Source organism: Scleropages formosus, chromosome 21 (assembly GCF_900964775.1).
Source record: "Scleropages formosus chromosome 21, fSclFor1.1, whole genome shotgun sequence".
Classification (NCBI taxonomy): Eukaryota; Metazoa; Chordata; class Actinopteri; order Osteoglossiformes; family Osteoglossidae; genus Scleropages; species Scleropages formosus.
Window position 1 is genome coordinate 12,118,812 of NC_041826.1, and position 14,905 is coordinate 12,133,716.

Sequence of the window (14,905 nt, forward strand, 5' to 3'; positions counted from 1 at the left end):
AATGGCCAGACACGCAGCGATGCTCCAGCTGCATTGGAACACGGCGCGACACGCGTGGGGGGTGCGGAGAGCCGAGGACACGCGCTCTGCCACGCGGGCAAAGGGAGCGCGCAGCCCCGCAGGCCCTGTGTGTCGCCCTCCACCATTTTGAAGCGCATCGAGCACGCGGTGCACGAGACGAGACTCCACGCGCTCTCGCTCCACGCGGGCTCGCGGTCCTCTGGATATGATGCGCATGCTGTGATAGTGAAGAACGCGAGCGCTCCCCGGCAGCCATGATGAGCCGCGCCGCGCCGCGCCGCGTCGTGCCGTGTAGGGCCTGCCTGTTACACCAATGTCCTCGGGAGCAGCGACGTAGGGGAGGCCATTGTTGAGCGCGACCACGTGGGCAGCGAGCACGTCGGGCTGTCATGTGGAACATTGAGGGAGAAATAATGAGTGGAAAAGCCACATAGCCTACAGTATTTTAGCGCACGTCGACCACCGGGAGCGCGTCAACAACAAAGAAAGCCACACGTTTCAACGCAACTGCACTAATGCTGGGATTCATTATTAACATTTTCCTTAAATATTTTTGACACTTGTTTCGCCTATTTCATTTATGATTAAATACTGCGCAGCTACTTTAAAGATCATAACAATGACATCCCAGTTCACCGTAATGACCTCCAGTGGATGCGCGCGGGCGCGAAACAATTAAATGCACTTTTTGCACGCTCTGACAGCTACTCATAAAAGATCTGTCTATATCGAGCGTATCCTCCCGACAGCAATCTCAGAAAACATAAAGCACCGCGTGGTTCAGCGTTTTCCAGATTAAAAAAAACGGACCGTGTATGAATTCTTTAGGACGCGCCCAATAGATATGCGCGCTCACGTATGTTTGCACTATGTGTAGGTGGTGCACGGGACCCGGCCCAGCCTGACGCTCGAAACCCAGCCGCCGTTAACGCGGTACAGCAAGGCGCGCGCGCTCTCGCTCCAACCCTTCCTCCGGCTCGCGATGGTCAGCCCCTCCCCCTCGCTACTCCGAGACCACGTGGTTTCCTCTTCGCAAACAAAAAAAATGAGTAATTTTTTTCCAGAGCGGCTTAGAGGCGGTGCCATCGCCGAGCCGAAGGATCAGTGACAGTGCTGGGCGCAACTCGAGGTTCTGGGACACATAGCGGAGCATTTTCTCTTTCGATCCCGTCACGGCACCACCATTATTATAAGGCCAGCACCGCCAGCGCGCGCACGCCGAGTTAAAGCAGCGAGATAATGCGCGGTTATTAATTAGCGGTGCGGGATTGTCGATCGTGCGCCTCCGCACAGCCACCTCACTTGGACCGAATCATTGACTAGTAATTAGTGCGGTGTCACCAACTACTTCTGCACCACAACCCCGATCCCTGCGATTCATGTCTGTTTCCTTACTCCTCTGCCGAGTGAATTACAGTCGCTGCTTTCCAGCCCCTTCTGCTGTTTTGCGGCGTTTTTGAACATTTCGGGCGATTTTTCCCTTTTTTTGCTGGTGGACCTTCCTCACCATGAACAAGTTGTACATCGGCAACCTGAGCGAGAATGTCACTTCGGAGGACTTGGAGAAAGTCTTCGAGGACTGTAAGATACCCTTCTCCGGGCAGTTCCTGCTCAAGAGTGGCTATGCGTTCGTCGACTGTCCGGATGACCACTCGGCTATGAAGGCGATTGAAACGTTCTCCGGTAGGTAGCAGAGCGCGACCGCGATGTGGTAACGCCTCGTGTTCGTTTAAAACAATTTCGTAGCTACGCTACGCTTCGGAACATTGTGCACACGTAGAATTTGCACTTTAACTTTCCCTCGCTCCGCATACCCAATTCTTCTTAAGCGTGTTTTAGCGATGCGCTCGAGTCGTGGAGAGATGATGGGTGTAGAATGCAAATATTATTTTTAATGACCCCAAGTGCCGCGTGTGAGGGATTCTCGAAATGAGGTGACCGACAGAACTTTTACAGGGGGAGGGTGGGCGTATCGACTGTGGCTTATAGGCTCGCTGTAGGCGCTGATTGAACGCGTGCGTCTCTTGACTGTGTGTTTAGCTTTCGTGGATACGACTGAACATGTCGACAGTGCTGCAACATTTTTCTGTTTAACTAATATGTTTGTTTATTTACTTAATAATTAGAGCACTGCTGTCTTTATTGAACTTTGCACACACACACACACACACACACACACACAGCTTGCCTTGCATGGCCTGATTCGGGCAGGGCTCTTCGGCTATAGAATTAAAAGACACCCCTCCCCCTTTTGGATAGAAGGCTCTCAGCCCCACATAGGAACTGCTTTGGTCATATAGTACCTATGCGTGTTTTCCAAAACAGGGCTCACGCGTGTCCCATAGCCTTTATTTATACCGTTTTGCCACAAGCAGAACCGCCGCCGAAATGTGCGAGACGTATATTTTTTAAAAAAAAGCGCATTGGACTTGGTGGAACGTGTCTCCTCGGTCTTTTGAATATGTAGCATGTGGTGTGTGTTCCATATAGCGCGAAGGTCGCCATGCTGTTTGTGTGTTACAATGCAGAGCAGCAGCACGGGCAGGGGCAGGGGTAAGGGCAGGGGTAAGGGCAGTGGCACACACACACACACACACACACACACACAGCACATCCCATCCTCATTTGGATCTTGTCTGGCGAGAGCAGAAAACGCCTGAAAACTACTGAGAAAGTAGTTATACGTATTAATAAAACTGAAGGCACAGAGACTAGAGTGTGATCGTGCTGAGAATGAAAAGCAAGCAGGAGCCGAGAACACATAGTTTGCAGGCGAATGTTAGCAGTGTACGACAGTTGTATCGCAGAGACATTGTTTAAGGTGAACCTTTTTCGTCCCCTGCCCACCGTGTCCACGTCCAGTGAGATCTATGTATATATATATATATCTATGTGTGTGTGTGTGTGTGTGTCCGTTTCATTCGAAAGCATGAGAGACGTGACGGATCCAGGAACTAGACATTAATTTTTTTTTTTTTTTTTCTGAGAATCGTGAAATTCTGTGTTTCTCCAGCTAAGTGGAGAGTGTGACATTCCAAAAGTTTGGGGCAGAAGACGGGTGAACTTACAGGATGTAAAACATTTGTTTTTCAGGTAAAGTGGAACTGCATGGCAAATGTATTGAGGTCGAGCATTCTGTCCCCAAGAAGCAAAGGTAATGGCCAAACTTTTAGTTGCCACGCTAAGATGAACAGATGCACATTCATGTGTTCGAAGTTTTGCCATTATTATTATTACTAGTATTATAAATAATACTACACTTTTCTTTAATCGAGTTGGAGGAGACAGAGTTGAAATGAAACATAACGAATCCTGCATTGTTTGTTCAGCTTGGGCCTACTTCAGCCATGTGCTGCTCGCCAAGTTTTTACCTCCCTTTTTGCATGATGAATATTTGTTAAAATATGAAATATGTGTTTCACCAAATATTAAATAAGAGTGTTTTTCGTATTGGCATTCAGCACTGAATTCACTCTCGCAAATGTAATTGGAGAAAAGCAATGCATTGGAAACGAGTATCTGCACAAGGATGAATATGTTTATTTTATTTTTTGATATGCAAGTGGTTTGAATTGTTTTGCTGTCGAGTGCGGTCCTGACATTTTATATATTAAATATGTACTGCATTTCTCGTAAGTTATACCTTTCCTAGCTTCTGCGTGCTGGCAGAACTGGAAACACTACTCCATTGTTGTGTTATATTTATACGTGCTTCACTTGTAGCTGCATTTACGACGAATAGTATTGGTATAAAAACACACTGGAATTAATTGCTGCATTTTCAGACGGCTTACACTGTGTCTCACTCTGCAGTGTAGGCCTACATCCTAAAGATACCTTTAAATTGGCCGTTGTAGTGCGGCACTTAAATACGACAAAACGCAATTTGTTCCCTTTCCGTTGTTGGGCACGATCTGTCCAGGATGATTTGACGCATTCTTTAATAATCAGAACAGTGTATTAAAAGTGTTCTTTCCCTACTAATATGATAACTAAATTTAAAAAAAGGCGTATGTTCAGAACCGTGAAAGATGCCATTAGCTGAGAATAAATTGTGCGAAAGAATTTTTTTTTTTTTTTTTTGCTCAAATATTTGATTGAAATTTTGGAATTGAACGTAAGTAAATAGTTTTCCTCCCCTCCCCCACTACACTTACACGAGAGCACTGCCACCCCCACTCGGTTTCCAATCCCTCCCTCGCTGGGGTTCTTTCCAGATCTTTTTGTTGGGGAAAAATATAGTAAAGAGAACGCCAGTGCTGAGTGCACGGGGGCATGATGTACCTGACCTGTGGCTTGCAGGGACCGGCTGTCCAGCTGATGGACTGTAACCCCTAGGACCGTGTCCTGTGCCCGTGGACGGTTCATAGCGCGTGTATGTGTGTGTATCTGTGCGCGCGCCCCACTCAGTCCGCCATTGTGTACACTGTGGCAAACAGGCCCGCGCGGCTCCACTCCCACCTTCCACAGCGCTACACACCGCTACAATTCGCTACAATTCGCTACAATTCGCCACAATGTGCACGGGCTGCGCGCGGCCCAGGTGCGGCTCGCTCTCGCCACATTGTAGCGTTTTAAACAAGATCCTTGGGGTGCAAACTGACACTCATCTGTAAATGTCGCTACTGTTTCACTTTAAATTGATTTAAGGCGCCGAAATGGCATTGCTTCGAGAAACTAAGGAAATTCCAGCACTTTAGCCATATTTACGTCGCTCCAGGATGCTGTTCATTATTCTGGCGACATTTTATTCACGAGGGAAAAATAGGAGAAATATTTCATTGGCTGCAGTGTTGTGCATGTTTGTGTAACGCACTCAGTATATGTCAGTTGTTTTGGTCAGTCTTATGTTTGGTAAACTTTTAACAGACGTAGAAAAATTATTTGTGGTTATTGTGAAAAACTAATTAAATTTAGTATAAAAAAGGTAAAATGGTTATTCTGGTAGCGCCACGTGTTCATTGCGCCAGGAAGTCAGACAGTTTTAAGTTTACGTCACATTTTAACACCTATTTGGGTTTTATTTATTTTCTAATTAAATACGCAATATAATACACGATAGATGTATGTCCCTACACTTTACTTTAGAGCGTTTACGAGTATTGGTGCTCTAACTGCATATTTAAAGGTTAATGCGGTACATACGATTGTTATGAAATAGCATTTTGTAAATTCTATACAGTTAATTAAATCCGTTATTAATGAAGGCGCGAGACACGCACCCAATTATCAATCTTCTGTCTGAGTTCCAGACTCCGTAGTTCAGTTTTTATACTGGCCACCTTTCTAAAGTATGTGTACAGAACAAAAATATCTGTAACGAGTCATAAATTATGTTTACAAAGTAGTCTGTATGTTATTGTGAAATTTGGTTTGCTATTTTAAACGTTTATAAGTTGTGAAAATGTCAGAGGTGTCTTATGACATAAATGGGACGACCGTCATATTTTTAATTTTCTGTGCGCACAGCCTGTTTTTCCGCTCGGTGGGCATTTGTTCGCTTATCTTAATCATTTTAAATTGTTGAACTCATAGGTATACATTTTAAAGATATTCTTTCCTCTGCGCATGATACACCTCGTATTGTGTATTGTCAAGTATCATAATTAATAAATCAAGCGAATAGTTCGTTGGTTGTTGCGAAGGATATTGCACTTTCTCAAAGAAAAATAATAAATGCTTGTTAATCAGCTTTAATTTTTTTTTTTTGTCAGTTCGTGGCATTCGAAACCATAGAAGACTTGTACTAACGTGACTGAGCACCTTGTGTGTGTTTGTTCATGAGATTTTGGGACCCCTTTAGCTCGAGAGCTATGAAGATGCTGTTATATAAATTTGACTGCCTTTACATGCAATGGTGGTAAGCAGTGGCTTGCTGTACCAGCCTTTAGCGACGGTTTTGAAATGGTGAAATTGAGTGGAGGGCCTGTTCAGGCACCAAGGTGTGGCTGCCCTCCCCCTCCCCCCCTCAGCTGCCTCTTTCAGCTGTAACAGCGAACATTTCGTTTGCATGAGCTGGCTCTTCTGCACAGTTGTGTTGAGGTAGTTTTCCAACACAGAGACATCTGGGAAATTGCCCTTGTCCTCTGGATAAGATGCCTCTTTCACTCTTTGTAGTGGTGCTGGACTAAGCCAAGGCAGGTACCAATGTAAGTTGTGTTCATTCAACCAGCAGGAGTTATTACAGTAAATATGTAAATTCAAGCGGTCTGCGAAACACAGCTGTAACTTTAACAGGTAACCAAATGAATTGAGTGTTATTTGCATAGATTGTTGAAAGGAACTGAACGATTGTTCAAAGTCCTGGATTTTCTATTTTAGTTTCCTGTTCGGTATTTCCCACCTATGTTAATTTAAAAGTCTAAAAATGTGAATTGGAAATTAACATTACAAAAATAAAGTTTTGAATTAAATTGCTGTTGCTAATGGGTAGCTGCAAAACAGTGCACATAGCAAACATATAGTATGCACACATACAGATATGCTCACAATATGGCCTCTGTTACGCATTTGCGTTATTTCAGAGATTGGTTGAAAAGATACTGAAAAACTGAAAAGAGACCGTCTTTAAGGGGTTTCCTATAGACGTTATTCATGCTGTTACAGTGAAATCCTCATGAGAAAAGAATATATGTTATTCGTGTACTAGTGTCATGGGGCACAAAAAGTGTGCTGTCTCTTTAAGAAACCCCCAGCCCCTATAATGTGCCTTCTTCCTCCATTGCAGTTTGAACCATCTGTCCTGTTTTTAAAGGGGCCCGATCCCAGTCCTCTAGGCCCTCTCCCAGCATCAGGGGGCTGGTCAGCTTCTCAACACCGCCACATGCATCCACAGCACCCCAGTCACACCCCAGGCTGAGACTGGTGGTACCATGGCAGAGTGTCTCAGAGAATTTGGTATACATTAATTCATTGACCTGGAAGAAAGCAGGCATGAAAAAAATCATTTTGGTCCTTCTTCAATGGAGGATGTTCAAGACTGGGCTTTCAGCAGCAGCAAGTTGTCAAAACAAGGCAAAACCCACCATTATTTTTCAGCATTGTCCAATGTCACAATGTTAAAAATTGACACACTGCTAAAGCTAAACATTGTAGCTGGCAGTGATGGTTGATGGCATGTTACAAAGAACGTAAATAATATTTTTGCCTAAAGAATGATATAGCCTTCCTGCGGTTGGTACAGGTGCTTTGTACTGCCATGAGATCCTCCACTTGAACAGTGAACAGATATACCTGTACAGAAGGAGAATGGATGCAACTGGAGTACATTATCACATCTTATATTTATAAACTCATTAAGGCACTGACCTAGTGAACGTTTCGCTGTGAGAGTGTATTGTTGAGTCACTTGGTGAAATGGATATTTGGGACTGTAATGTTTGTTTGAAGCTGCATGGCATTGTGGTTAAATTAAGAGGTTGACTTCAAATACATTCCGGTTTTAAAATGCAAAAATTCAAATATATTTGTTTCTCATTAAGAGAAAAATACAATAATATGGATAAGACATGTGTTTGGGTTTTGGGCTGCAGTTTGTAAAAAAAAAAAAAAAATGTTGGTTATATGTTTCAGTGTATGATGGTTAAATGGCTGGTTAAAATGATAAATTTAAAGCTATAGATCATTATTAAGCTTAGACAAATGGTTTTCTGTATAATGGTAAATTGTGACATTAGAGAAACCAGTTATTAATCTGGAAAAGTAATGGTGTAAATGTTTGACGGTTTGTTAAAGTGTCTGAAAATGACTAAACAAAACAAATAATTTTATCAGTTTCAGTGGCATTTTCATTCCACTTCCTGCTCAGAGTTGGTAGTTGCCCGGTTAAATGCATGCAGCTTTTTCTAGTTGAGATGTTCAATGTATAAAAATAAAAAATGCTTGTTCTAAAGGAAGCCTAAGTCTGAATATAGAATATACAGAACCAGATAATCATGAGAGCTGAGTGGTGTAGTTACAGTGTATAGTACCAAAATTATATTTGATGACAGTGAATTCCAATGTGGTTGGTTTTTATTTATATATTTCAGTGTGTGTATATACAGGCAGCTTGAAACATTTACTCCACCTTCATTTCTGCTTCACTGTCTATCGTGATATCACTCTTGACTGTATCGTAGTAAGTCATAGTTTTTTCCAGTAAAATATTGCCTATAGAGGACCCGCAGCCTCAGTTTTAGGTGTAACTGGGGCTACATTTTAGTTTTCAGTGGTCAGAAAGGTGGTACAGTAACATTCACAACTGACGTATTTCAATTTGTTCCTCAAATGTTTTATTTCCAAGTATATTTGGAAAGTATTGTTTGAAATACTGTTTTTTTTTTTTGTGGGACACAGAAACATGGGCACAAAAACTGTTCTGTAACTGCAGAAAAGAACAGTCATTGAGAAAAATATTTTGCTCCCAACATTGTAACATGTATGAACTCATAATGAAAAAAGAATGTTCCATCAATTATATATTGTGTGTCTAAGAATCTGTGAGGAAAGCTGCTCACTCGTGATGAGAAGAGTGCCTTCCAGCCGCAGCCCTGCTGGGGGTGAGATGTTTGAGCTTTCGAGCTGCAGTCCTCAGGGGACGTGAGCTCCGCTGCCACCGTCCTCACCCAGCGGACTGGATTTGAACTCCACAAGGATTTACTTTGCTCTCCAGCGGACCCTCACTGTACCATCTTTATGAAGCATGATTCTGGGAACAGTCAGCGTGCTTTCCCTCTGAACAAGTGCAAAGGGCAGTTTTGTGTTGCAAACAGTCGTGTTCCATCAGGACTTTGGCGGGGAAAAACTGACAAAACGCAGTGTTTGGGCAGGTTTATAAGGTGTGCGTCGAAGGTGTTCGCAACACCACCAAAATTCAGCTGTTGTATTTATTGTGGAATTCTGAAGCTGAGAACTTGATAAGCAGGATTCTTCAGCTGCTGTTTCTGTCCAGAACTTCTGAAGCTTCCTCCAGTGTGTCTGTGCGTTACTTCACTGTGGAAGTGCTACAAGCTCATGTTGGTCTTTCGTCAGTTTTAGACACATGAATATAAATGTGTAAGGTATATAACTTGTGTGTTCGCAGAACGGATATTTCCATCAAATGGGTTTGATGGCAAATTAGTTTTAAAGGTGCAACAAGCAAGTTATTTTTTTCACTTAGAGGAAATCTGGAAACCAAATATTGTAAACAAAACAGCACAGTGAAAGAAGTAATTATTAGTGGTAAGTGGAGTTCAGGCAGAGGCAGATGCCATGTACCCCAGTAGGCTTTGTTTTCCACTCCTTTTATTGGTACCTGAAAAAATGCAGCTTTTAAGGAAATACAAAATCTATTGTAGAGTTGTAAAATGGGCAGTTTCCTTAAAAAACAGTCAGTTAATCATAAATGCTGTGATTTTTTTTTCCTCTTTTTTTGCTGACATTTCTTGTCAAGGTGGGCATGTGTTTAGAATGAGTATAAATGATTAGACACTTTGCATGAAGAAGATAATTAAATGGGTTGCACGGTGGCACAGCAAGTAGCACTGGAGGATGTGGATTCCATCCCCGCTCAGTCTGCGAGGAGTTTGCATGTTCTCCCTGTATCTGCGTGGGCTTCCCCCCACAGTCCAAAGACATGCTGTTTAGGTTCCCCATAGTGTGTGAGTGGCAGAGAGAGTGTGTTCCACTGATGTATGGATGAGTGACCTAGTGTAAGTAGTGTATCTAGTAGTGTACGTCACTTTGGTGCATAAGGTGTGTGGGCTCATAACACTACATAGAGTTCGTTGGAAGTCGCTTTGGAGAGAAAAGCATCTGCTAAATGTAAAGTGTACAGTACCAAAGATATTTCTCAAAATTGCCTTTCCTTCTAACTCTCATATTGACAGTAAGCTGTCTTCTTGTTCCTATACAAATGTACTTTTAAATGAACTAGTGTGATGTTGCAGCATTATACTTACTGATCCTCCTGGATTGATGTGTTTCAAATGGAACATGGTGAAGCTTCAGGTAGCTCTCACAGAGGAGAGCTCGTCTACAGTTCACAAGTTTAGACTCCAAAAATGTTTGCCACCTGAATGTGAGAACAGCAAACCATAAGCAGGTGGTGCTCTGAAAAGTATCTCTGTCTTAGAAGCTGTGGGTTTCACTAGTGATTACTGGCCATATTTTTGCAGCCAATTGCTAAAAATGACTTAATTAGGATGAAGCAATCAGAATGTTGTTCGTTCCTGAGTTCACTAAACAGTCACCGTGTCTTACAGACCTGACATGGAGACCATTTGTCGTATTGCTGGGTAACTTCATTTTTTCAGAGTTAAACGTAACTGGTGTAATCTTCATGCGGGGGTGCGATGGCACACCGGGTTTGGCCTGTGCCTGCTCTCTGGTGGGTCTGGGGTTCGACTCCCGCTTGGGGTGCCTTGCGACAGACTGGTGTCCCCTCCTGGGTGTATCACCTCCCCCTCCAGCTTTACGTGTTGCTGGGTTAGGCTCTAGCTTGCCACAACCCTGCTTAGGACAAGCAGTTTCAGACTCTTTGTGTGTGTGTTCTCTTCATGACAAATTAAAGTCTGTAACCTCTGCATTGTTCCCAGAAACAACTCTGCTGTATTATATAAATGTGAAAAGTTTGTGAGCTTTTTTGAATGGAAGACATTATTTGGCTCTATAATCCAGGTGAAAGAACAGTCGATTGCATTTATAGAGTCCAGCTGATATTTAACTTCTTTAAAATGTAAACATGTATACGCTGCCTGCAAGGCAATTTTAATTCAGGTAGTTAAAAAGTATACATTTTAACTGTAACACAATAATATCCATTAAGGGCTATTACTCAGAAAATAGCTGTTTATAAAAATAGTATAAATGTAAAATCAAATGAAACTCATAATCATTGTAATGATTATAATGTCCTTATGTCATGAATTTCATTGGTGGTGCAAAGGTGAACATTCACAGCGGTAAAATCAGGCAAGTTATGAAGTGTGGCTGTACAAGAATCAAAGTTTGTTGCAAGGTTGTTTTGCACGTTGATCACATTTCTTAGCTCATACGAAATGCCATGTTTGTCGTTTGCCTACCAGGCATTGTAAGTTAATGTCATGTACCTGTACGCAGGATTATTCTAGAAGCTGCCAGTTAGGTTTCACAGTGATTACTATTCACACATTGAATGTATATGCTTTTGGTTTTTGCCCCATGTCAGTTTGTGCAAGTTCTGTCCCACTGGCTTGGTATCGCAGCCACTGAGCTGGTTACAGCAGAGCCTCGGGTCACATGTTTGCCAGAGAGGATTGTGCTGGTGCCAAGGAGTTTCAGGAACAAGTATGTTGCGTGTAATATTACATATTAATATTAAGTGATGAGTGTGGAATTTGTCATCCATTCAGTAGAAATGTATACAGTCAACATGGGGTACATGTGTGGAGTTCACATTGCGACTGAGTGAGGAATCAGGAGAAGTCTGCTGTGTGCACGTGTTTATTGAAAAGGAAAATCCAGATTGTGAAGAAAGCGGTGTCACCTCCAACAAAACAATTAATAAAGTAATTACTGGTGCAGAGCAAGGTGCTACAGGCATAAAAATATGGGCATAAAATACATAACTTTGTGAGTCAGAGCCCAGAAACTTAACTGAGGGTGTGTAGGCCAGCAGCATCTTCATTGATGAAAAAAAAGTGAAAAAAATTACTACTGGGCATTCACTATTATTATTATTAATGGTGGCACAACTAGTAGCATTGGTGTCTCACAGCTCTTGAGCTGTGGGTTTTGGTGTGGATTAAAACCTAGCTCAGTCTGTATACAGTTTGCGTGTTCTTTCCATGTTTGCATGGGTGTCCACCGGTTGGTCTTTGGGCTGTGGAAGAAAACCAGACTTGTGTTTCAAGTGAACGGTTGAGTTTGAATTGCCGTGTGTGTTTGCGTGTGTGAGCCCGTGCATGTATGAATATATGTGTGTGTGAGTGTGTGATTGCCGATGGACTAGCATCCATCCATACCGTTCCCTGCCTTACGCCCTAGATTTCTGGGATGGGCCCTGGAGCACTGTGACCCTGCACTGGACAAGCAGTAACTGATAATTGATGGATGAATTATTGTTATTGATTGGGCAATATTGTGATGAAGATATTTATATTAGGCTACAAAGTCTTTTAATGATTCCAGTATATTGTCAGTTTGGACACCGTGTGATGATGCACTAAATTCATCAAACGCTGCAGATTGTGTTTCACGTTGCAATTCCAAAATCATATAGTGAAATTAAACACTGTTATTTAATTGAAAGCTCCAGTAAGAGGTTTCTGGAAAGTGATGCTCCTGACTCCAGAGTAAAAAAAATTGTGGGTGTTGAAGAAGAGCAAAAGTACTGGAGCCAGCAGTGTGTTCCATACACCAGACCACCTAGATCCACCTGGAGTCCAGTACAGAAAACCCACATTTGGTTTTGCTTCTGTCCACTGTACCATTTTTATTAGCAATATGACTATTAGAGGAAGTTTTCTGAAGGCTATATTTTAGAGAGATACTTAAACATTTGGGGGGTGCAGTGGCGCAGTGGGTTAGACCAGGTCCTGCTCTCCGGTGGGTCTGGGGTTCGAGTCCCGCTTGGGGTGCTTTGCGACGGACTGGTATCCCGTCCTGGGTGTGTCCCCTCCCCCTCCGGCCTTACGCCCTGTGTTGCCGGCTAGGCTCCGGTTCCCCGTGACCCCATATGGGACAAGCGGTTCAGAAAATGTGTGTGTGTGGGTGTACTTAAACATTTGTACTGGTCTTTAAAGCGTGTTTCTAGACCCTCTGGTTGACATTTTTGTACATCACTTCACACAGAGGTGTCAGCCGCATCAGTGAAGGCAAATAGACTGGCTCTTTGTGTTGTAAACATTCCGGTTATTAACTTTAAAAGTTACAAGCATTTTCCTGTTTATTTCTAATTACATTTTTTTCCATGGTTTATTTGCTAAAATTTGTGTTGTGGAGCAAAAGTCACCTGTGTTTCCAGGTTCCGCCATCAGTTGCCAATAATACACAAATGGAATAGAAACAGAACTGCAGTGTGGAATTGTCTTAATTCATCTCACTTTCAGTGTTTACACCTCGTATCTGGTGTTGCTGTGTGTTGATGATCAGTAACAAGATGACAAATGTTGCAAATTCATGTAATTAATCAACAATTAATGAATCAACAATTAGCTCTAAACTGGACTTTGTGGAGACAATGCACGTTTATTGTCCTTTTTGCATTTTTATTTTATTATTCTTCTCTTAATGTAATGCATAAATTGTACTTTTGCTGAGATGTACGTCGCTTTGGACAAAAGCGTCTGCTAAATGAATACATGTATTGTCAGTCATTTTAATAAATTTAAAATGACTGACAATAAAAATGCATTGACATACAGGGTGTTTTCTATTTACTATAACTATAGCCAACATCAACATTTCCTGTCAGTAAAATGAGGGGCATCTGCTGTTATGTTTTTATGGGCTGTGTGGATAATAAAGAAGTTTGAAAGTGGCACAAAAGTGATGAAGGCCATGCATGATGATGTGATAAATCGGGCTAACAGCACAGAAAGGAAGGTTGTGAGGGTATTTTTATTTTCAGCCATTTCTAAATGTGCTTTAATTTGAATGTGCTTCAAAATTAAAGTGTTAAGCTGTGATGTGGTGGGGTCACGTCCCTGCTGTACCCTGCCTTGCACCTCCTTTCTGGGATACAGCAGAGCACCGCAACCCCCGCTGGACAAACAGTTATTCATAATGCATGGATGCATGTGTTACAGGGTGTCTGTTGCTTCTTATGCCTTTGAGGTTTTTACTGAACTTAACCAGTTAATAAATGGAGGGGCATTGGTATTATTCAGCATTCATTGACCACAGCTCAGTGATAAAAGTGACTCTAGAGGTACGAACAAACTCCAGGTCCCACTTGTTTGTCGAGGACCTGGAGTGTTATCAAAATACAGCGTGCTGGCATTTGAATTCAGTTTTTTCTCATTTCTTATATTTTTGCTCAACTTCATGACAGCTGTTTGTTTGATACGGGCTTAGTTTCTTAAAAGCGCTATTGCGTTAAGATTGCCGTAAACTCGTCAGCATCATAGTGGAGCTTTGTTCACCCAGGTAGGTGTGCCAACAAGTTTCAGGGTGTAATTATGATTGCATAATTGTATAATTACGTGCAAGGAAATGTGAGTTAAGCCAGTGAGACTGCAGTATATCTGAGTTGGCACATATAGACCTGTGGCTGCTGGAGTGTTCTCTTTATGTTTGTCTGTACTGCAGCACCTTGTTTCAGGGCACCACTAATTTTACTGTAGCTCTCTAATCCTGTTCCTGAGGTCTACTTGGGCAAAAAGCATTTGAATTTCCTTCTTGAGAATATGATGTAAGTTCTGTTTTTACCTCCATACATTTACATTTATTTAGCAGACACTTTTCTCCAAAGCAACTTCCAATGAACTCTATGTAGTGTTATGAAGCCCACACACCTTATTCACCAAGGTGACTTACACTGCTAGATACACTACTTACACTGGGTCACTCATCCATACATCAGTGGAACACACTCTCTCTCTGTCACTCACACACTATGGGTGAACCTGAACAGCATGTCTTTGGACTGTGGGAGGAAACCAGAGTACCTGAAAGAAACCCATGCAGACATGGGGTAAACATGCAAACGCCATACAGACTGAGTGGGGATTGAACCCACATCCTCTCGCACCACCCAGGCGCCGTGAGACAGACTACTACTACCAGATAGTAAAGTGGGGGGTTTGTGAAATTGGATGTGGTGCTCATTTTGTGTACAATACAGGCTTCAATTGCATAATAAGAATAATTTGTTTCTGAAGTGAACTGTCAAAAAATGAACTCTGATTTACTTTTGATTTAAATGGGGGGGGGGGGGGAA

At 42.4% G+C, this 14,905-nt stretch overlaps 1 protein-coding gene across 1 annotated transcript in view; it reads left to right on the plus strand.

Moving 5' to 3' along the window:
* The first annotated feature begins 1,111 nt into the window (after window positions 1-1,111).
* The window catches only part of LOC108918712 (insulin-like growth factor 2 mRNA-binding protein 1), a 37,443-nt gene continuing 23,649 nt past the window's right edge, over window positions 1,112-14,905 (plus strand). The window contains exons 1-2 of the mRNA XM_018726194.2: window positions 1,112-1,704; window positions 3,115-3,175. Of these exons, the coding sequence (XP_018581710.1) occupies window positions 1,530-1,704; window positions 3,115-3,175 (236 nt within the window). The 5' untranslated portion in view covers window positions 1,112-1,529. The remainder of the gene's footprint in view (window positions 1,705-3,114; window positions 3,176-14,905) is intronic.